Source organism: Callospermophilus lateralis, chromosome 7 (genome assembly GCF_048772815.1).
Source record: "Callospermophilus lateralis isolate mCalLat2 chromosome 7, mCalLat2.hap1, whole genome shotgun sequence".
NCBI lineage: Eukaryota > Metazoa > Chordata > Mammalia > Rodentia > Sciuridae > Callospermophilus > Callospermophilus lateralis.
The window spans coordinates 111,607,974-111,630,231 of record NC_135311.1 but is presented as its reverse complement, the minus strand read 5'-3'; the positions used below and the strand labels follow the sequence as shown (position 1 = coordinate 111,630,231).

The 22,258-nt window shown below is 53.4% G+C and overlaps 1 protein-coding gene across 1 annotated transcript in view; it reads left to right on the top strand.

Moving 5' to 3' along the window:
* The window catches only part of Ptprf (protein tyrosine phosphatase receptor type F), an 83,136-nt gene that overhangs the window by 14,422 nt on the left and 46,456 nt on the right, over positions 1–22,258 (top strand). The window contains exons 4-6 of the mRNA XM_076860603.1: positions 6,402–6,547; positions 6,722–6,863; positions 18,939–19,127. Of these exons, the coding sequence (XP_076716718.1) occupies positions 6,402–6,547; positions 6,722–6,863; positions 18,939–19,127 (477 nt within the window). The remainder of the gene's footprint in view (positions 1–6,401; positions 6,548–6,721; positions 6,864–18,938; positions 19,128–22,258) is intronic.

Genomic DNA, 22,258 nt, shown 5'->3' with positions numbered 1-22,258 from the left:
CCCTATTACCCAGGTCCAGCTCTGAACTTTGGTCCCTTTCTTGCTGCTGCCCTTCCCCCTGCCTGGCACTACAGACTGGCCGCAGCCCGCCCCGTCACCATGGTTACCACTGCTTGGTTACTGGTGGGAGGCGGAGCACAGGGCAAGCTTATCCAATCTGCAGGCTGGGGGGAGGGGCGAGGTCGGAGTCAAGGTCCCTGGGGAAAGAGGCCGCTCCCAGCCTGTCCCGAGCCCAGAGGCAGTCCAGGGCCAAATCATGGGTCAGCGGGCCATAGGGTTCTCCCACCAGCTCCAAGTCTTTGGTCACAGATCTTGCCCCTTGTCTCACCAGGGCTCTTTCTCCTAATGGCTCATTAATTATTCAGTAACTGATCCTGGAGGGGGGGTGACACTGGAGCACCCCGTCCTTTGTCCTCAGAGGCTGGGCCCTAGGTGGAAGCTAGAAGGGAAAGGGGAAGGGGCTGGCATTCTTCCTGAGAGGTGAGGGTAAGGGGTAACAGGAGCTCTGAGTTGCTGGCCAGGAAAGGGCTGGGCAAGGAAGAGAAGGGTTAAGGTCTACACCGGAAGTAGTCAAGTGGGAAATCAGCTGGCGGTGGAGGCATCTACAGGCTTGGCTGGGACGGGTGGGAAAGAGCTCGAGCCTGCAGGGGCAGGTTGGGGTAGAAGACCTCATCAGGTATGACTCCACTGTTGGCAGGGAAGTGAAGGCTTGTCCAGGTGTGGTCAGCAGCCCTTGGACGTTGATGGACTGTGCTTGTTCTCTGACCCCACCCCAGACTCTCACCATCAGAGAGGGCAGGGGGCCAGGGGTGGATACCCAGGTGGACTTTAAGAAACAAATGGGTCTTGAGAACAACTGCCTCCCCACTCCTGCCTCAGACTCAACACGCTCCAGCCTGCACCCCTCACTCCTACTCCCCACCTGCTTCCCATGTTCACTCTCCCTGTGAATGGCATTACCACCCACCCGGTCACCAAGTCGGAAACCTGGGCCTCCTCCCAGCTTCCTCCCTCTCTCATATCCCACATGTAATCCATCACCAAGTTCTTTCTACCTTCTGAATATCTTTGGAATGCATCCACTTCTCTCTCTCCACCGCCTTCATCCGAGCCACCCTCGGCTCTTGCTTGGGCTTCAGCAGGCAACAGCCTCCTGATGATTTTTCTACCTCTGGTCTCTTTCCTAGTAATCCATTCTCCATTCCAAAGTCAGTTATGTTGTAAAAGGAGACATGCATCAATCATTCCTCAGTTTAAACTCCTTCGTTCCCCTCACCCATTGTCTAGGGTCTTAAACTTTTTTAAATAGGCCTCTACCAGCCTCCTCCATATCCCTACCATGCTGACTTCTCTCTGTTCCTTACATGGTCTCTGTGTCCAGGCCTGCTTCCTTCCTTCTGCTTCCTCTGCTTGGATCACTTTCTCCCTGACCTTTATCTGACCAGTTACAACTCAGCCTGGAGCCATCACTTCTTTCAGGAACCTGGGTGGAGTGCTGCTTCTCTGTACTCTCCTCTTAGCGTGTAGTAATGGCGATCTGCTTCAGATCTGTCTGTCCCACCAGACTGTGAGTCCTGGGAGTTCAGGCCATTGTCCAGCTCTGGTCCTTGCATGTAGAGAGTGGATACGAGAAGGACTAGAGCAGTTCTGAACCCCCAATAGGAATTGGTAGAGGGGCGAATGGAACAGTTTTTCGTAGACTTCCAGGAATCTCTTTTCTGGTTCCTTAGCGACCAGAACCCAGAGACCAGGGTATTGAATGTAGGAATCAGCTGAGGAAACTGAAATCCTGCTTTCCCAAGTGGGGAGGGGGTGGTTCAGGTGACAAGATCTGGCTTCTCTTCCTAGGCAGAGTGCCTTGGGGCAGAAGCCTGGGCAGGGGACTGTGGTAACCCAGCCCAGGAGTCAGGGTCTGGCCTACTGGCCTGCCTTAAATTGCACACACTCTTGGATCTCTCCCCTCACAGTGGCCAGGCTCGGGCTGAGGTTGAAAGATTTCAACTAGGGGCAAGTAGCCAGACCCAGACAGGGCTGCTGCAGAAGGTAGAGCGGGTGCCCCAGAGAATTGACGACCAGAGCAGTGAAGCGCAGAGCGGACAAATGTGTTTCTATAGGCCTCTTAACGAGACAAATGAATGGGGGCCCTGGCCTCGGAGAGGAGAGGAGGGAAGTGGGGTGGAGAAGCAGCTGCCAAGAGTTAGCCTCGAAGCCCGGCATCGATGCTGAGTCAGCTCCAGTGGGGACATGGGCACGGGAGGCAGGATCCCCGCTCAGGGCAGCTTCCCCAGCCCAGGACTTGGTGGCTTCTAGGGAGAGGAAGCCTTTGGGGCCAGAAGTAGTCCTGACAGAGCAGAAGCCCTTATGTGTGTGCCAGGGGCCAGGATGGGAAGAATCCACAGTCTTGCCCTTGGACAAGACCCACAGGGTCGGGGCACAGGCTTGTGAGCAAACCGTTTCACCACAGGCGCGGGTGGGGGCAGTGCTGTTACAGATGACGACTTAAGCATCTTGGGAGAGGTGATGGGAGGCTTCCTGGAAAGGGGTTAATGGGCATTTGCTCAGAGCAGGTATTGCATAATGAAGTGAAAAGAGGGGTGTGTGGAACAGGTGAGCCCCTGGGCTTCTCTGAGGAGCTCATGGCAGCTAGAGTGAGAACTGCAGATAGCAAGGGACAGAGGCAGGGTCCCAGGACCAGGTGTGAGTAGGGCCCTAGAATCACTGGAGCTCAGAACAGGATGCCTCATGGCTGGAGGGGCGTGTGATATGCGGGATTTGCAGATACAGGTGGGCAAACAGCTAAGGGTGTGTCTGTTTTGTGATTTCCCCTCCCCCAGAGCCTGCAAAGCTGGAAATGGCAGGGTGCTACACACAGTTCTGCAGTGCCTTCCCGTTTGTGCTTATGGGTGGCCTGTCTAGACTCTGCCCTTTGCAACTTCTAGCAAGATGCTTTCTCTCTCTCTCTGGGCCTGTTTTCCTATTGCACAATAGGGATAATCACTCCTACCTGGAAGGGTTAACTGAGGTCACTTAGCATCTTAGGGCTCCCCCTGTTGAAGGCCATGACCTGGGGCTCAAGGAGTGGCTCCTAGAACCAGGAGTGGGTTTCCCCCAGAGGGCATCAGGAGCAGTCACAGGAGCTCATTATGAGTCCTCAGCCCATTAAGTGGTTCAGGGCCTTGGAAATCACCTCTCCAGGAACTCTCCCTGCCCTTGCTGTCCTTCGCTGCTGCTCTGTGCCTGCCCTCTCCTTCCGAGTGCTATGTATTTGTGCTCCCCAGGGAAGGCACAAAATAGCAGTCAGTCTCCCAGTGGAGGAGCCTTGGAGGTGGCCCAGTTTGACTATCCCTGGAGCTGGACTCCTGTGGCCTCCCTGGGGGCTGTGCCTTCCCCATCCTGGGCCAGTTTCTTTCTTAGGTCACTTCTTCCACCTTGCACCTAAGAATGTCCCAGGGCATATCTCTGAGAGCTGCTACTCAAAGAGCTGTGCTGCTCATGACCCTGTGTGGTAGAGGGGAACCACACTCTGATTGGGTGTCAGACTGAGTGGCAGTGGGTAACTGGCAGAAAGTCGCTCCTGGTGTGTTCATACAACACCCTGTTGACCCAGTCTCAAAACTTTCAGACTATCACTGAACACCGGGGCAGAGCCTGGTTTTATCTGCCAGCCTGGGGAGCTGACCAGTTACTGCAGTGAGATCCATGGTAGGATGGGAAATCTCACTGTGGGACTCCCAGAGCCTCTGGGAGGGGGAATAGGATGGGACTCCACTAAGGGGCAAGGCACACCAAAGGCAAGGAGGTGCCTGTGGGCTTGGCAGGTCAAGGCAAGCCTGGTTGGTGGGTGGTAAGACAGGAAGGTTCGAGCTTCAGCATAGTGCACGGCCTGCCGTGGGTGCTCGAGATACTGTTGAAGAGAAAAAGGCTGAGGCTGCAGAGGGTCACGTGAACAAGCGTGGGGAAGGGTATGAGGAGACAGTGTTGTAGCTGAGAGCTGTGGGCTGACTGTGCTCCCCAAAGGTCCTCTAGGGAACAAAAAGGACAAGGTCTTAATGGGGCTCTGGGACAGGAGAGTCCTGTGGGTGGGGAGGGGGATTGGCAGGGAGAGTCCTAGACAAAGGGAGGGACTGCCTGCCAGCCTCAGGGCGGCACCGGGCTGGGGCTGCCCTGCCAGTCTGGCCCTGGCGCCCTGGGCGCTGGCTCCCCTCCAGCCTCCAAGGGAGGGGACTAGTTCTGCCTCTTGCATGGCCGCAGGCCTTGGGCACAGTCCAGCCTCCACACAGCTCGAAGGCCTTTCCCTCCTGGCTGCTAGTGACCCTACCTGGCTCACCTTTTCAGTGCCTCAGCTCTTTGTTTGGTGAGGAGGCTCCGCCCCCATAGTCCTAGTCGGCACTGGCCCTTCTGGTTTAGCAGGTTCTAGACTTTGGTTTCGTTGCAGACACGTTGAGGCAGGAGCTGGGGTGGGAGTTCCTCTTCCTTGCCAGAAAGGGCAGGTGTGTGTGAGGGGCCACAGTGTCTCCTCTCCTCTCGAGTTATTCCTTCCTGCCCCATTCTGCGCTCCTGTGTGCCAGGAACTGGGTCAGACAGACACTGGGATAGGGTAGGAAACAGGACAGGCATGGGATCTGCCCAGCCCAGGCTATGTTCCAGGGGAAGCAGCTATTAAACACCAAAAATGTCAAAAAAGTAATAGCCCCATACATAAGCAGTAGTAAACCATGAGCAGAAGTCAGGACCTCACACACGTGCACGAACCGGGCAGTGCTGTGGGGGACAGTGGAGCCTAGAACCAGGGGCTGAGATAATTGGGCACCGGTGACGAGAGGGATGGACCGTTTTCTGAGGAGATGATGTTTAGATTGAGATCAGAAGGGCAAATGGGAATTGATGGGTAAGGAGGTATTCCAAGAAGTAGCTCCTTTCTCAGCTGAAGGAGCATCTTACCACAAGCCCCTAGGCCGTAGGGAGCAATGTTTATTCAGGGGCTCCAAAGCCAGGACCTGGGAAGAGTGGCTGGGTCAGACTTGGCAGGGCCTTATCTTGTTGTTTTTGAGAGCAGTGGAAGGCCTTTGGAGGTGTTTGTCAGTCCTGGGCTGGGGCTATTCTTGGGCTGCTGAACAGAGATTAGAGGAGCTGGGGTGGGTGAGACCCAAGGAGGGTTGCCAGCTTGAAGCCAGTGGGGTCTCTGGTCAAAGGAAGATGACAGCTGCACCAAGGCAGTAGCAGTGCAGGTGGAGAACTGTGGGGAGGGGTCAGCAAACAGTCCAGTGGAGCCTAAGGGGATCCTAGCCCAGAGAGGACCCATCTGAGAGGAGCACCAAACAGTGACTGTGTGACCTTGGGCAAGTAACTTGACTTCTCTGAGCCTGTGAACTGGCAATAATGATAAAAGATTTTTAAAAGAAATAAAGTACCTGGTGCAAAGTAAGTGCTTAGTGAAAGACTGGTACTCCCCCCAGGGTCCAACCCTGAGTTCATGAGGACTAAGCAGGTGGTCTTGAAAGGTCATTTCTCATGGCATTAGCCCTTCCTAGAGGTATTCATTGGCCTGATTAATAGGAAATGGATCTGCTGTCAGGATTAACGAGGCATTGCAACATCTTAATGAGCCAGGTTTCTCTGGGCTTGTGATGCTGGGCAGTGGGATTCATAGGGATAGGGGCTGTAGGTTGGCCATGGGGTGTGTGCCTGGGTGACATGGGTGTGGTAGTGTGGTGTCTGAGCCCCTTCCTTTCTCCCCTTCCCTGCCTCCTGTGGAGGAGGACCTCAGGGAGCTGCCCAGGCTGTTGGAAGGCATTACACAGCAGTGGGGGTGGGGTGGGGAGGGGCGGGTTTACAGGAAGCATTCACCTGGGAAGACATCCAGAGACACTTAGGAGCTGGAATGTCTGGGCCTTTGGGGCTGCTGGTATGTGAGGGTCAGGATGGGGGAGTCACGGTTCCTGGCCCAGGCCTGGGGTGGATAGAGGTGCCATCATCGAGATGGAGAGCAAGCAGGGTGGGCAGTGTTGGGGAAGGCTGGGGCTCTTCCTGAGGGCAGCTCTCTGACATGCCTGGTCCCTGAGCTTGGAGATATGAGGGTGGAGACGGAAGCAGGAACCCAGATGCCGGGGTTCAGATCGCACTCTGCCGCCTACCAGCTGTGTCATGTTGGACAAATCCTTTAACCTGTCTGTGCCTCGATTTTCTTTTCTGTAAACAGTAATTAAAGCACCCACCTCACAGGCTTCAAAGGGTTAATAAGCGTTCAGCTCTCTGAACAGTGCCTGGCACATATTAAGCACTACATAAAGGTTAGGTGTCATTATTCTCTTCTCTTTTTTGCCCTCTTACCCCCCAAGACTGCCACCTGCAGTGTTTAAACCATGCCACCCATGATCACTTGCTATCTCCATCTCTTCCAGGCAAACCTATCTTTGTTAAGGTCCCTGAGGACCAGACTGGGCTATCGGGAGGGGTGGCCTCCTTCGTGTGCCAAGCCGCAGGGGAACCCAAGCCTCGCATCACTTGGATGAAGAAGGGGAAGAAAGTTAGCTCCCAGCGCTTCGAGGTGCGTCCTCTGGGGTGAGGTGTAGGCAGGATTCAGTGTCTGTCTACACCTTTCAGTTTGGTGCTACACCTACTCTTCTTAGTCTCCCTCCCTTCTGGAGGTGTGAGCAAGATTAACCCTGAGCAGGCCTCCATGTCCCCAGCAGGCTGTGACCAGTTGTCTGTTCTCTGACAGGTAATTGAGTTTGATGATGGGGCAGGGTCAGTGCTGCGGATCCAGCCATTACGGGTGCAGCGGGATGAGGCCATCTATGAATGCACTGCCACCAACAGTGTGGGCGAGATCAACACCAGTGCCAAGCTCTCGGTACTTGAAGGTATGTGCTGGGAGGGATATGGCATGGTGGGTGGGTGGGCTCGGGTGTGAGGAAAGCCAGTCCTCCCTGGCCCTGCCGTGTGTCCATGGGCATTTGGCAGAAAGGAGTGCTGGCCACCTTGGTGGGTGAACAGGCCTGCATCACTGGCTTAAGCTGGAGCCTGCTGTGTGCTTGATACATTGTATCTCCTGCTGAACCACGTCAGCGGAGTGGGGTTCTGACTGAGGTGTGGAATTGTAGTTGTGGGTTTTGTGGCTATGGCCACAGATGGGATTTTCATTTGGAGCCTGACTGTAGGTGTCAGGTATGTTCCTATTACCCCCGTGAGCAAGGTCCCAGGCTGGGGACTGGGGCCCTGTATGTGCATTTCAGTGTCTTCTCTTACTTGGTGGCTCCTCCATTCCTTCACAGACTCCCCAGACTGCCTTGAAGTCTAGAGGCCTGCCCTACTGAGGGCTTCCTTTGAGATCTGTAGGGACAGCCCAGAGGGCTGACTGGAGTGAGGAAGAGGGACTCTGAGCCGAATCTCAGAGTGAAAGTGAGGGAGCAGTTGGCAGCAAGGCCTATGTCAAGGCCCAGTGGTGAAAGAGAATAGAGCACTCAGAGAACTCTGAGAGGTTGAGGTTCAGATTGGGTTTTTTAGGGGGGACAGGGATCGGAAGCTGGAGAGCACAGGAAGATGGGGGAAGCCACTGGTCAAGATTGGCGGGAAGATCACACTGGGTCAGGCTAAGAAATGAACACTTTCTTGGGAACATAGGAAGCCACAGTGGGGTAGGCAGTGACATGATTAGACCTTAACCACGTGATTTTATCAGTCTAAATATGTCTGTGTGTATATTTGCAAAATACAGCATTGGATATTGTTTTCTTTTTTAAATGCAATACTTGTGTACTTTTAAAAAATTGAAAACTATAGAATAGTACACAGGAAGAAATAAAAGTCACTCATTATCCTTCCTCTACAATTATTGGTTATTTCCTTGAGGCTCATTTTCTGTATATGCATATATGTTTTATGTGTATAAATAGAAAAGGGATCATATGCCCAATGATTTGTAAGTTTGTAGACTTCTTTGTTCCTTTTTCATTCATTCTTTCTTTTCTTTTCTTTCTTTTTTTCTTTTTGTTATGGGTTTGAACCCAGGTGTCACACATGCTAAGCAAGTGCTCTGACACTAAACTAAATCCCCAGCCCTTGCTTAAAAAAAATTGTAAGTACTTTCCTTGTCATTGAGTATTCTTCTGTGTCATTATTTTTAATGACTGTGATAAGCTGTCACATAGAAGTACCCTAATTTATTTAGCTGTTCTTTTATTGTTAACACATATGTTGCTCCCCCCTCTTTTCTTTTATAAATAAGGTGTCATAGATGGGGGCAGGGATAAAGGTGTTCACTCTCCTGATGATTTCCTTATTCCAGGTAAGGTCAAGGGACATATGCATTTTTAAGCTTTTAAGATTTCTAGAAGATTTTTTCAGTTTATACTCCTGCCAAGCAGGGTATAAGAGGGCCTCTTTTTTTTTTTTTTTTTTTTTTTCACATCTTCACCGGCATTGGGAATTACCATTAAAAAAAAAAAATCTTTGCCAAGTTAATAGGCAAAAAATAGCATCTCAATTTAATTTGCATTTCTTTGATTACAAGAGCAGTTAAACATCTTTTCACATTGGCCATTTTTACACTGTGGCTTTATGTATTCACACGTGCATCCATTCAGCAAGTTTTGTATATGTGTGTCTTGTGTGAATCAGTGGGTTCTACAGCCCTTCGATAGGCCCTCCAGCTTAGAGGGACCATACAAGACAGTGGACCATCCATCTACTCACTGAGTGACCTTAGACCAGTGACTGTGGCCCTGAGCCTCATTTGCTCCATCTGTAAGCAAGGCTCTAATACCCACTGTCTAGGCAGGTTTGAAGGATTAAATAGAATGTGGTTAAATACTTCCCAGGACTCCAGTGTGAATGGTAACTGCTATTGGGCTGGAAGTCATAAGTTCTGAGGCCTAGGCACATAGGCTGATGGCACTTGGTTTCTGTGCTTCTTGGCATCATCTGGATGGTGCTGTCCCTAACATTCCTTCCATCCAGAAGTCCTGTGAGCCAGGGGCTCAGAGGACGGGCCCTAGGCCAAGACCACTGATTGCCTAGCCACGCCTGACCTCAGTTTCCCAACTTGTGACCTGGGGGTAAGTTTTTCAGTATTGCCTCCTTTCTCCCTCCTATTGGCATCTGTCTGCCCTTCCTTGGCATTTGGGTGGTAGCTAAAAAGCCAGAACTCCTTTCCTGGAGGTTGTGTTCTCAGTCTTTCAGGTTGGAGAGCAGCAGGTCTCCTTGTTGGTATTGAAAGAGAACCCTCCTCTGGAGCCCCTAGGTCCCAGGTTTTCTACCTCAGGAGCTCTCCTGCCTCTACCACTGCCCTGGCAGCTTTATCTTTTATTAAAGGATTCAAGGATAAGGGTATCTTGTCAGGACCTGGAGGAGGAGAACTCAAGCTTGCAGTGGGTCTGCTTTGGGAATGGCCTTCCTGGACACTGGTTTCTCTCTCAGGGGTTGGGGTGTGTTTCTTTATTCTTATGTGGTGCTGGGAATGGAATCTAGATTCTTGTACATGCCAATAAGTACACATTTTACCACTGAGCCTACATCCCCAGCCCAGCCCAGGGTTTTATTTGTACCTCTGAAACTTGGGAAGTGTCTGAGGAGGCTGGGAGAGTGGGACAACAGGTCCCTACCCTTGGAGCAGGTGGAGCTATGGGACTGAGTAAGTCCCTCCCACTCCTGAAACATAGCACCCGGAAGACAAAATGCTGACCTACAGTGTTGGTCTGTGTAACCTTGACCAGCTTTGGGCTTGGGAGAAGGGATTGCCAGGAGGTGGGGCCAGAGTGAAGCAGCCCAGACTGACTACCCCCCACCCGCCCCTCCTCCTAGGAAAGCCAGGAAAATTGGGGTGCATGCAGGGACTAGATGAAAGGATGACTAGAGTTCTTGGGGTGGGCTTAGCGGGAGAGTTAGGGCCATTCTTGGGAGGCTACCACAGGGTCTAGGGAGGGGTGGGGAGAAGCTGAAGCTGGTTTGGGGCTGAAGAATAAGGGTTGAGTCCCAGAGCCATGTCATACACTCTGCACATAGCCTGTAAACACAGAGGGTATGTGCATCTGCCACCATGAGTCGGGTGCCTAGGGAAAGTGGCCCTGGGCTGCCTGGGACCACATACCATTCAGTGCCCTCTGCCTTTGCCTCAATTCACACCTCACTCCCAGCTCCCCTCACACAGCTCCCTGCTCTGGAGTCACTCCCGCTGGGGGCACCGGCACACCACTCCTGGCCGCCTCACCCTGCTTCCAGAGCAGGACTGCCGTTCCTGGTGTGGCTCAGCAAGTCCCAGGCAGCTGCCCTGTGTGGCCAGCCCTCTGCTTCACCACCCTGCTGGGACTGGGGTATGGGGTGGGGGTGCCCAGCACAAGCTGGCTCGGGGTGAGCCTGTCCTGGGCTGTGACGAGTGCAGGGGCCCAGCCGCCCAGCGTTCCTGTCTGAGTGGTAATTGAAGCCATTAGCGCGCCAGCCTCTCCCTCGCCGGGTAATGGCAGGAAAAGCTCTTCTCGCTCCGCACTCTTGAGGCGGCGGCTGAATCACTCCCCCTCCAACCCGCCCGCTGCTGCCACTGAGACAGGGAATCTGACATTTTCCCTCATGAGGGAGGGGGAGTGGTGGGGGAAGGGAAGCAGGGCTTGATTCTGGGCCTTCCCACCTCCAGGAGGTGGGGGACAGTGAGGGTCTTGAGTTTAGTCTGGAGGTCATGTATTCATCTGGACAGCGGGGTCCAGGCCAGACAGAACTGTGGTCAGGAAAGCCTTAAGAGGTGGCCAGGGGTGTGGGCCCAGTCCTGGTGGCTAGGTAGGTTCTGGAGGGGTCACAGAGCTCAGGGAGGAGGAAGAAAAGAGGCTGTGGAGCAGGGTGAACTGTTTCTGACTTGTCCTGGGGCCAGACTCCAGGGCCCCGAGTGCAGGCAGCAGTGTTGGTCTTGTCATGGATTTGGCAGATAATGTGCTCTGAGTGTGGTGTGGGGGCCCTTGTGCTATGTGTAAAGCAGTGAGGCGTGTGGTGTGGTATGTATAGCAGGGCAGTGCCCGACAGGCCATCTACAGGCTGGGATTGTGCAGCAGGCTATGCGTGTGTGCACATGCCTGTATCAGGCAGTGGGGGAGGAGGATGGTGTGTACAGCAGGTGGTGTATACCTTATGGGCGAGGTATACAGCAGGCAGTGTGAGTGTATGCACAGCAGGCAGCGTGTAGAGTGGAGTGTCTAGCAGATGGTGTGTGCTGCAGGCATTGGTGAGGGGGTGATACATAGCAGGTGGTGTTCACCTTACAAGTTGTGTGGACAGCAAGAGGGCAAGCAGCCTGAGCTGGATGTGTGGGGTCAGTCTGGTGCTGGTGGGAGGTCAGAGGTGCTATGCCTGGTCTCATTGTCTCTGGGATCGCATTGGATTTCCACTTGGATCTGTTGGTCAGCCAGGACAGCTGGACAGAGGTGGATGTAGCATGGCATGGTTGGGCAGAATGTTTCTCGGCATCTGCAGTGTTGACTAGGCAGTTGCTGTCTAACCAGACTAGGGAGGGAGGATGCACCAGAGAGGGACCCTGCTCAGACCTGCCTTTGGGAAGTCTTGGAACCTTCCCGTCTCCTTCCCCTTTCCTCACCAAGCCCAGGTTCCCCTCTGCCCCTGCCTCTGCCTCTGCCTCCCTGGTCTTGATGTCTCCCACCTGGCCAGGACCATAGCATTCATGCCATGTGGCTCAGAAATGGAGCTGTCTCCATGGAATGCCTGGTGTTTCCTACCTGGGGGCAGGTTCCGGGAGGGGATGACTGGCAGGCATTGAACCAGTGGCCAGGATAGAGGCCTGTAAGTGTAGTGCTGGGCCTGTACCTCTGGGTTCTGCTGTGCCTTTTAGCCTGGCAGACTCTGGGACCTGTGGGGTAATGAAGGGCCTCTTGAGATACCTCATATCCTCAGTCCCTTTGGAAACAATCCCAGTAACAAAGGGCTGATGAGCAATATATGACCCTTTCCTGAGGTGTCCTGGGCTGGGATGGGTGTTTTCCCAGGGTGTCTTCCTCCCTGCTCTGCCCACTCCCTGCCTCAGCCTATCTGTTCCCTTCACCTATGACTTGGCCCAGGCCTGATTGTGAGGGGTGGGGAGTTTGGGTAAAAGGCTGCTACAGCCAGAAGATGGCTTTCCAAGTGGCAAGATATGCCCCCTTTCTGTGGCCTGCATATGTGTGTGTCTGACTAACAGGCTAGTTTTGTGGAAGCCAGGCCTGTCGCCCACCAGATTTGCAGCCACAGAAGACAAAAAAGGCTCCAGAACCTGGAACCCAGGGCAGCCTCCGCCCACCCCTGACAGATGAGGCATGTGCATAACTCAGGTCCAGCAGGCTGTGGCCTCTGGTGACCTGTCCTTCGCTCCCGTGACTATAGTGGATTTCAGGACCATGCAGACATGAGGTTCTATAGCCTGTTCCCAGAGGTTCTGGACTCCAGGCCTGGGTTTGGGAGAAAGCACGGGGAGTCCTTAAAGATTAGACCCTGAGTTTCTTGGTCCCTGAAAGTCTACTTTTTTTCTGTCTTCAAGACCTGAGTGGACTCCATTCCGAATGGGTCCTCCTGTGACATGGGGCCCACTCCCTCTAGTGGGTCCACGGACACAGGACTCCTCCCCTGTAGTCACAGGTGCTCCAGGCCTGCCATGTGCAGAGAGGTCTTGTTTACTCCTCTTTTTCCCAGTGTCGTGTAGACAGTGGGGCAACAACTCAGGGAATAGCTCTCCATGCTGGAGATTTTAAGTGCCCCTGCCTATACACATACTCAGTCCTTGGGAAGGTGCACTCTCCCCTCTTTGCCAGGGAAGAGAGAATTTTATGAAGGAAAGTGACATGACCAAATTATGCTTCGGAAAGATCCCTATGGGTACTGAGTGGGGTAGAAGGAGACCAACACGTGACACCACTAAAAGGTGGATGCAATCCATGCAAGAGCTGCCATTGGCTTCAACCTGGGCATGTGTAGGGTCATGTAGGCATGTGTAAGGTTGTGTTCATGTGTAGGATTGTGAGGTTAGGAAGAGTAGTGTCCTGCCTGTGGGGTCAGAAAAGCAGGAGACTCTGGGTTTCTGGCGCTGGGGCTAGGTGGATGGTGAGACCATTTTCTACAATTCAGATCAAGGAGGAGGACCAGGTTTGAGGGGTGAGTTGATGAGTCTAGGTAGTAATCTGTTGAGTCAGGTGTGTGCAGGCATCCAGGGGAGTTTGTCAGGGAGGCCTTGTACAGATTGACGCAGCACTCTAGGGGACATTTGGAGATGGAGACGGCCGAGAAATGGCAAGTCTCAGGAAGCCAGAGCCAAGACAGGAAAAGAAGCCCAGGGAACTGACTCCTCATATTGGAAGGAGGTTCCTGAGAGATAGGAGGGAAGCCAGGAGTATATCAGGCCATTGAAGCTGAAGAAAAGAATGTGTGAAGGAGGAGGAGAGACTAGCCAAGATGAATGATGGGAAGTGTCTTTTGGATTTTGCTCTGTGAAGTTGTTGACCTTGGCGAGCAGACGGGGTGGCAGCTAGGCTGCAGGGGCCTGAGAAGTGAGTGGGAGGCTGTCAGTGGTCTGGAGTGACTAGGAGCAGGGCCTGAACTTAGGGCGGGTAAATGGATGAACAGAATATCCCTGCAGTGGGAATGAGGGGGGGAACCCTGGAAGGGTCCAATGTAGGCCAAAGCCTAGAACCCGAGTGTGAGCTGGGTGTATGACCAGGGGATATCCCCTGGATTCCCTGGGTCGGTGTGGTGGGGAGGCCTCCCCAACCAGGTTGAGTAGGGCAATGTGGAACGCCAGGGAAGCCCAAGGGAGGGGGGATTACTGAGAGAGGGAGGCCGTGGCTGCCGACAAGCCCCAAACAGCTCAGATTCAAAACAAAACAGGCTTTTAAGATGCCAAGTTTGATGAAATCTGAGTGCTGGAAGAGGTGGGAGTTTTCTCTTGGAAAAACAGCTGAAAATCGAGACTGAAAGCTGCGAAGGGAGATGGGCTCAGGGCTCCCTGGGCCCCCTTTGCAGTCTGGGAACCTAGGAGTGGGTATGAGAACCTGAAGGTGTGGAGAGGCCTTCTGATTTGCTGGGAGGTGTCTTGGTCCTGCCCCTGTTGAGCCTAGAGGTGCCTCAGGGACAGGACTGAGGTGGCCTTGGCTTCTTCCTTGGATGCCTGAAGGGCAGGGGGAGCTGGCAGCCCCATCACTCTAGAGGTTCCTTCATTTTTTTCAGGCCCTGCATGTGTCTCCAGGTGCCTGTGTTTGCACAGGGCTGTCTCTGGCTCTGCATGTTCCTACATGTGTGTTCCCTGTCTCCGTGAGCACAGCCTCTGGCTCTACTTGTGGGAGTCTGTTTCCACAGGTGCTTGTCACTGCAGATGCCCCTCCATATGCACATGTAGGTTTCTATTTTTGCATCTGTCTCTTTCTCCATGTGTGTCTTTGGGTCCCTGGCTGTGCATGTTTCTAAGGTGACTGTGTGTGCAGAGACAAGGTGAGGCCAGGCTCAACACTCACACACAGGAGTGGGGGTCAGGCTCACAGACGGTGCCACCCCAGGGAGTCTCTGTATGTGTGTGCCTGCCTGCATAGAGACACCATGAGTCTGGGTAAACATGGGTGAGGAGGTCATGCTGACAGACGGTGCTGCCTGCCCTGGGACCCTGTAAGGCATCTCCATCTGTTAGCTTCCCTGGTGCAACCCCCTCCCTCTGGTCCAGACTTGCCTTAGGCATCTTAGGCTGAGCTGGACAAAGAGACATGTGTGTGCTTTCCAGGGATCCTCAGCAGCCTGCCTCCTCCAAGTCATAACAGCCTGCCTAAACTAATCATCCATCTCTACTCTGTCTTCATCTGTTAGGACCCCAGCACATGCCTCAGCTCCCACCAGACTTTACCCTCCTCTTGGCCTTGACTCAGTCAGTCCTTCCCAACCTGGCCCCTCAAAGCGTTCTGCCTCCTACGTTCAAGGGTTTCCTATTCTTGAATCTCCCTCTTCCAGGAAGCCACCAAGGTAGCAGATAAGCAGTAGAGTCAGATTGATCAACTCCACCACTTGGGAACTTAGCTAAGCTCCCTCCACCCCCACCCCACCCTATCCTTAAACTCCCCAAAATGCTGCCTCCTCCCATGCACATATGCCCTGTCATCTACCTCTGCCCATGGGGCAACAGGACCTCCCCAAAGAAGGGAACAGGTGCCTCTGTTGCATCGGTATCTATAGGCCATCACAGTTGAATGTGGGGCCATTCATGCACACGTGGGCACCCAGCACAGACTGACACGGATGTGTGCAGACATGTCAGACCCTTAGGGTGTGTGCTCTGCTATGTAACTATGTATGGAGGCAGAATCTACAAACAGATGTGGAGACTGGGCTCCTGGGTGCCTCTGAAGTGTCCTAAAGTCCTGGTGTGCTTCTCTTTCCAGCCAGGATACCCTCTTGTCAGAGGATGGAGGGCCTAGCCCAAAACAGATGCTGCAGGGTGCTGCGTCGTCAGAGACAGCTGTGGGCCCTCTCACACTGTACCAGTCGCTGCAGCACCTTGTTGGTGGAACCAGAAACCTAAGTGCCTTGAGGGCTCCCTGGGGTTGGGGAGCGGGTCCCAGGTGGGGACACAGCTAAGCTGGGGCTGAAGGGCGGTGCCCAGTTGGACCTTGGAGACGCTCACCCGCACAGACACGAACACGTGCAGCCCTTTCATGGTGGCACCGCCTCTCTGCTGTCACCATGGTTACAGGGTGGCCTGGAGGGGGGAGGGGCCCTTCCATGTCTGCAGCGCTGCACTGTCAGGACGGATGCATTTGGAATGGCCTCAGTGTGACCCAAGCATCCCACTGTTGGAACGTGGGTCTGTGCTGGGGTGTCCACGTGTGGGAGACACTGGGGTTTGCTTTTCAATACATGGAAACACTGCAGCTTGTGTGCAGGGGTCCATGGTGAGTGGAGCCACTGAGCCAAGAGCAGGCTGAAGGAATGGTACTGGAGAGGTGCTCTCCCCAGGGGTACCCTGCATCTCTCTCTCCCTGCCCTGCTGGTTGAGAACACTGGGGCTGGGGTTCTACCACCTGCTTTCATCCAAGCTCACCTCTGATTTAAATGAATGACCTTGGGCAGGTTTCTAGATCTCTCTAAGCCCAGTTGCTCTTGCACCTCCTAAGGTTTTGGTAAAGATAGTTATTTTGTAAACCTTTTTAATGCATAATCTACGTCAGAGTAAATGCTCCATACATGTAATCTAACCTTTTATCCCTTGTGTCTGGGTCTGTTTTCCCAGTTATCTCTGGGTTTAGAGTGACTGTATGGCATCAGCCTGAGGAATTTGTCCTGGTTCTTAACCTGAGTTGTTCAGGCCAGTGTGGACCTAGCTCCAGTGGGTACTTGGGCGGCAGGGGCAGGGGGTGTTTCAGTGTGCTGGTCTGATGGATGTGTCAGTTAACACCAAGGTAGGATGAGGCATGTGGCAGCCACATAGCATGTGGCTGTTTGTGCTGGAGACTCTGGAGTGGAAGAGAAGGAAGAGGCAGCAGCTGGTCACCCTGTAGGGCTGAAGTCCTCCTGTGAGAAGACCTCCTTCTTCTCCCAGAGGTGGCAGAACAGCAGTCTTCCCAGTGCTGCCTAGAAGTCTAGATGGCACAAGGGCTGGCTTTTGGGTTCTGCTGTTTTATGGACAGCTCTTCACACTTGCTGGTTTTAGGCTCTGGCAGCAGTGCCTGAGGGATGATCTGAGCCAAGGACGGAGCCATTGAGGGCGTGATAATTGAGGAAGGAAAATTAATTGTCCTTAATTTGGCACAAATCCCAAAGACCTTCCCCGTGTCAGGAATTCAGAGTAGACTCTCAGGACATGGCCTCAGATGTTCATACTTCTTTCCTTCTCCTTGATCTTTACTTTGCAGGTAGAAATGAAGGCCAGCTAACTCTTGGGTCTGACTGTGGCAGACCCTGGCTACCCCCTACCCCCTCCATTTGCTGAGCAGGTAGGAATGAGGTCTAGGAAAAGCTAACCTGTGCCCTGGTAGGTAGGATGGCTCTGGCATCCCCCAGTGTCCTCCAGCTGCTGGAGGAGAATGGGGAGGGAACCCTGGGCCTCAGGTCTTGCTTGGACTTACCTGTGAAAACAAGTGATAGAAGGACTAAAGGAAGCTATTCCTTTGCTAGGTGCATCCCACATTCTCCTCATTTCCATTCTACCTTCATTCTTTTGCTACTGTCCTTTCAAAACTCAGAGCTGAAAGTCAGGGCACCATGGGATCATATTTACAGCCAAGGAGATGCTGGGTTTATATCCAGAATTTATAGGACTGCAAGTGGGGAAGCACACAGCCAACTCCTGGGGAAGGCTGGGGAGGAGAAGCCATCCTGGGAGTCCTCCTGCTCCCCAACCCAAGACCCTTTCTCCTGATGATCCCTAGCCCCTTTGGGATGCCCCTGGCATTTGCAGTTCCCCAGAGGTCTGGCAGAAGATAGAGACATGTCTTACCCTGCCTATTGGGGCTCCTCCAGTTTCCTTTCCTCCCTATCCCCCTAATCCTTCCCCTGGGGACTCCCAAGAGTCTCCAGGGAGAGTTGGCTATGCCAGTCTTTACTTTGTTCCCTTCCGAGGATGTTGCATGCTTTTCCCCTGGTATAGGAGCCTGATCTCAGCAAGTGTCCCACTCACCCGTCTTGGGCTGGGCCTGTGGGAGAAAGGTACAGATTGGTCTCCCTACCACAGAACCCAGCTTCTTGCCAGGAGGTGGGCAAACAGCAAATATTCCTTTGCCCCATTGGGTGTGCCTGGCATCCTTGTTGGCAGAGAGGCACTGATACATTTGATGGTTGTCCCAATGGGGAGGGCCTCTTGCCAGCTGAGGACAGGAAAGGGCACCACAGGCCCTATCCTCAGTACCTATCTGCCCCAGAAATTCAGCCCTTGCTAGTTAAAATAATGTCCTCTAGTATGAATGTGGATTCTATCATATACTTCTCTGACACCTTGCATGCATTTCCAGGTGTCCTTTAGGTGGCTTTACAAGGCATATGGGGTGGGCACTTGAACCCCATGGACAGATAAAAGTAGATGCACAGAAAGACTAGAGAATGTACCCAGGTCTTAAAGTTAGTTACAGGTGGAAATGGAAATTCCACTAGTCCAGGACCTGACCTCCTACCTCCTCATTCTATCAAAGGGTGGGGAACAGGCTGCTGCTATCAATTCCTGTTGGTTCCATGGAAGTTAACTCCTCTGTGCGCTGCCAACTCCTGGAAAGCTGGGAGAAGGGGCAGGGATTTTTTCCTCCTTCCACCAGTGGTTGATGTCTCCATAGAGCTTTTTTGTCATCATGCTCAGGCATGATCCCCAGGTCTGAACATAGTTCCCAGGGGCCAGACTGAGGGGGCGGGGGGAGGAGAGGGAGGAGAGGGAGGCGGCTCAGGGTCAAGGCTGCTGTAGAGAAGGGGTCAGGGACGGGACCAGAAGTAGAAGAGGATCAGTGATAGGGCAGGGTGCCCAGGGTCATGGCATTCTGCTGTATGTGGAGCTGAAGGGGATGCAGGTAGAAGAGGAGCATCTTGCATGCTGACTTGGGAGCAGAGGCAGGGCTCTGTCTGGGTTGTGATTTGATGCTGCGGGAGCTGCCCCTGCCCCCCTTTCGCAGCCTGGTGTCCATGCAGCACTTTCTGCTACAGCCAGTAGAGCATTGATCTCATTCTTCCCAGGGCCTAGAGAGATAACTGCTGACGACTTCAGTCTGAGGCATTATTTCTGAGACCTGGAAACTCACCAAAGGGGTAGGGGTGGGCCCTGCTGCAGCCCCCAGCCCTGCCAAAAGTGAGTTAGGACCCTGGTTCCTCACATTAGGGTAGGCCTCATGCTTAGAAATCAGAGGTAAGGGAAAGAAGGGTTTTGTGTATCCCAGCTAACCTGGGAGTCAGGGGACACAGAGAGGTCCTGGGGGCAGGCAGGGCCAGCCCTAACATGCACATCACTGTCTTGTCTACAGAGGAACAGCTGCCATCTGGGTTCCCCACCATCGACATGGGGCCTCAGCTGAAGGTGGTGGAGAAGGCACGCACGGCCACCATGCTGTGTGCAGCTGGTGGGAATCCAGACCCTGAGATCTCTTGGTTCAAAGACTTCCTTCCTGTGGACCCTGCCACCAGCAATGGGCGCATCAAACAGCTGCGTTCAGGTGAGCTGAGGGCAGGGATGAAGGGGTCACAAAGACCTTGGGAAAGGCATCTTGCCAGAACCCCACACAGTCTTCCCTTTTGGGCCTAGGTGTCTGGGGCTGACCCTTCGGGCTGAGCAGAGCGCTGCCATTGGGGGAGGCTGGAACTTATTGCAGAACTGCCTGGTCCAGGGAAGATGACTTGGTGGAGAGATCTTCTTAGCTCTGCCTATATCTTCCTGGGATTGTCAGACTCCAGACTGGACCAGTTCTGCGCCTCCCAGCACATGTGACATACTATCATGTGTGGCACACTCTATGAATGTGTCTGTGGGTATTCATCCTCCACTTTCCCTGTAGCCTTGCCTGAGACACGGCCGGGATGATTCTTCTCTAGACAGCAGGACTTGACTGGGAAAGAGACCAAAGATGTTTGATTCATTAGGTTTCAAAAGGCTGGACCTCAGGGGCCTGGAAACAGGGGGACCTGCTGCCATCCCTTGGCCACCAGGGCCACCTGTCTCCTCTGGATTTCTCAGTCCAGCCAAGTTGGAGTCCTGGGAGCAAGGATGCCATTGTGACCAGGCAGGAGGTGTCGCCCCGTTGATCGATCTGCCTATAAGACTCCCGCCAAGAAAATTGATTCAGTTTTTGTGGGAACTGAGCGGGCGGGAAAGGAGGCTCTGAATCAGCTTGGCTGCATTCTGCATCTGCTGCCAGCTCAAGCTGGACCCATAGACCTTACTCCAGAAACCCTACCAGCTGCGGGATGGTGGTTCTCAGGCAGGATGGCCAGGAGTGGCCAGAGCCCCTGCCACCTGTCTGCTGTGCTGCCAACCCTTAGAAGAATACAACTGTACCCCTCTGGGGGCCTCTGCTGGCTTTAGAAATGCCCCACCACTCCCAGGGGTGCTAGTCCCTCCCTACCAACTCCCAACAGGCACACACCCTCTTGGTGCCCAGGGAGAGGAGGGAGTGATGAGCCACCCAGTGGGGCAGGATTCCGGCCCTAGCCACGGCCGCCTGAGACAGCCCACGAAGTGTTAGCTCATTTAATTTAATTAAAACTCAACAAGATGGAGGCAGCTGTAGCGCAGTTAATTAAAACAGCCATAATCAAGGCAGGAAACGGTCCGGCGGTGTTTGTGGCCGCTGCCCAGCCCTGCACAGCAGCCGGCATGGCTCAGCTCCTCTGCATTTCCTCTCAGGTCCCCCAGGCAGGCTCCCCAAGCAGCCAGACAATTCTCCCCACAGACTTGACTCCTCCCCGGAATGGCATTGACTGACTGGCAGCAGTAGTTCTGGGAAGCCCTGCCATCTCAAGCGTTTGTTCATCAAGTATTTATGTGCTACTCGCTGTGTGCCAGGCCTTGTGCCACCCCTTCCCTGCCCGTCATTTCACTAGGTGCTATTCAGATCTCATCTCCTTGTCCTGTCAGCAGTGGCTGACACCCTTTCCTCCACCTTGACCACTTCTTCTCACTTCTCCTGGGCTGTGCCTCTCCTGACCCCTGTCTGAGTCCCCAAGTGCCCCTCCCTTACAGCAGCATCTTTGTCTGCAGGTTCCTCCAACCCAAGAGCCTGGGAACCCAGTCCTTGCCCCATAGACACAGCCTTTCCCCAGACAGGTGAACTCACTACTCCTAGAGCTTCAGATGCTGTCCTTATCTGTAGTTCCTACCTCTGTCTTTCCAGCCCAAATAGCTTCCCAGAGCTCTAGGTCACAAAATCTGTTTGCTTCCCTATATCACCCTGACTGGAACAAGTGATGACCCTCTCCCCAGTTAGTTAGGCTCTTCTCCTGTTGACCCTCTCCAGGAGTGGCATCCCCCAATCTGAAATCTGGAGGACACCCAACTCCTACTCCAGTAAAGAACAAAGTTCTCTTGGTGTATCACCCACATGGCTCTCAAATTGGTCCCCTTCTTTCCTTTCACTGCCTTTATCCTATTCTAGGGCACCAAACCCCACTCTCCCTATCTGCAGGCTTTCCTGAGAATCCATCTTCCAGTAGCTGTCAGAGATCTGCTTGTGTTCCTCCTGTGCTCTGACAACCTCAGGGGTGGACCCTGGGCCCATGACCTTTGACCAGGCCTACGTGGTCAAATACGTGCTCCTGGACAAGGCTAGCAGAACCCTTGATCTTCCCCTGCCCATGTCCTCAGCTTTATCTCATTGGGTCCCTGCTGTACCCTTCCTAGCTCTGTGGCTCCAATTAAATGAACTTTGTCAGTTTTCTCATCTTTGAAAGAAGCTATGTTAAGTAGTGAGACAATGACTATCGGTTTACTGGCTAGCCTTTGGTTAGGGCCCTGTGAATAGACCTCTCATTGCCTACTGCCACTCCCCGACTCACATTGAGCCACATTGTACCCTTGCTCACCTCTTGGCCCTCTGTTCACCTGGTTCTTCCACTTGAAGGCCTCCAACCTTCTTGGCCTCAGCCTACTCATGCAGGACTCATCCTGCTTCATGTTGTTACCATCTGGCCCCAGCTAGGCTAGGCATTCCTTGCAGGGAGAACCTGCAAGGGACTAACTGTTTAGAGAAATGTCCCCAAGCCCAGCTATAGGTCAGGTCTCTCTGAGCCCTTGTTGAATGAATGATTTTATGAACTTGATCTTTGGTACTTGTCTCTGAAAATTAATATTCAGTCCTTGTTTGGTCATTCCTACCATCTGGAGCTGAGATTTATGGGTCATAGGGTCTAGCTTAAGGCTTAGGGTCTAGCTTTTAGGATAGAGCTATGTGGTACCCGAGGGGCCTCAGCATCCCATCTTTGCAGGTACAACAGGATCTCTCCCCATCCCTGCCTGACTCTTGCCTGTGACCCTGGACCCCAGTTGCTGCTGTCCTGCCTGTTACCATCGGAAGGGTGCTGAGGCTATTCCATGCACATTTTACAGTAACATCCTTCATGGAGTGGAGTCAGGCCCCTGAGCACTTGGCTATTTACAAGGATCTTGAGGGTTTACGCTTCACCAACAGTTAACAAAGTGCTTTCCTGCCCTTTGTTGCAGCTGACTGCTGCAGCTCTGTGAAGTAGGACAGGCTGGATTAACATGCCCATTCACAGCTGAGTTAAGGAAGTCACCTGGGGTTACACATGGAGATTGGGACTCAGGTCTGAGAGCTCCCCTGGGAGGTCAACC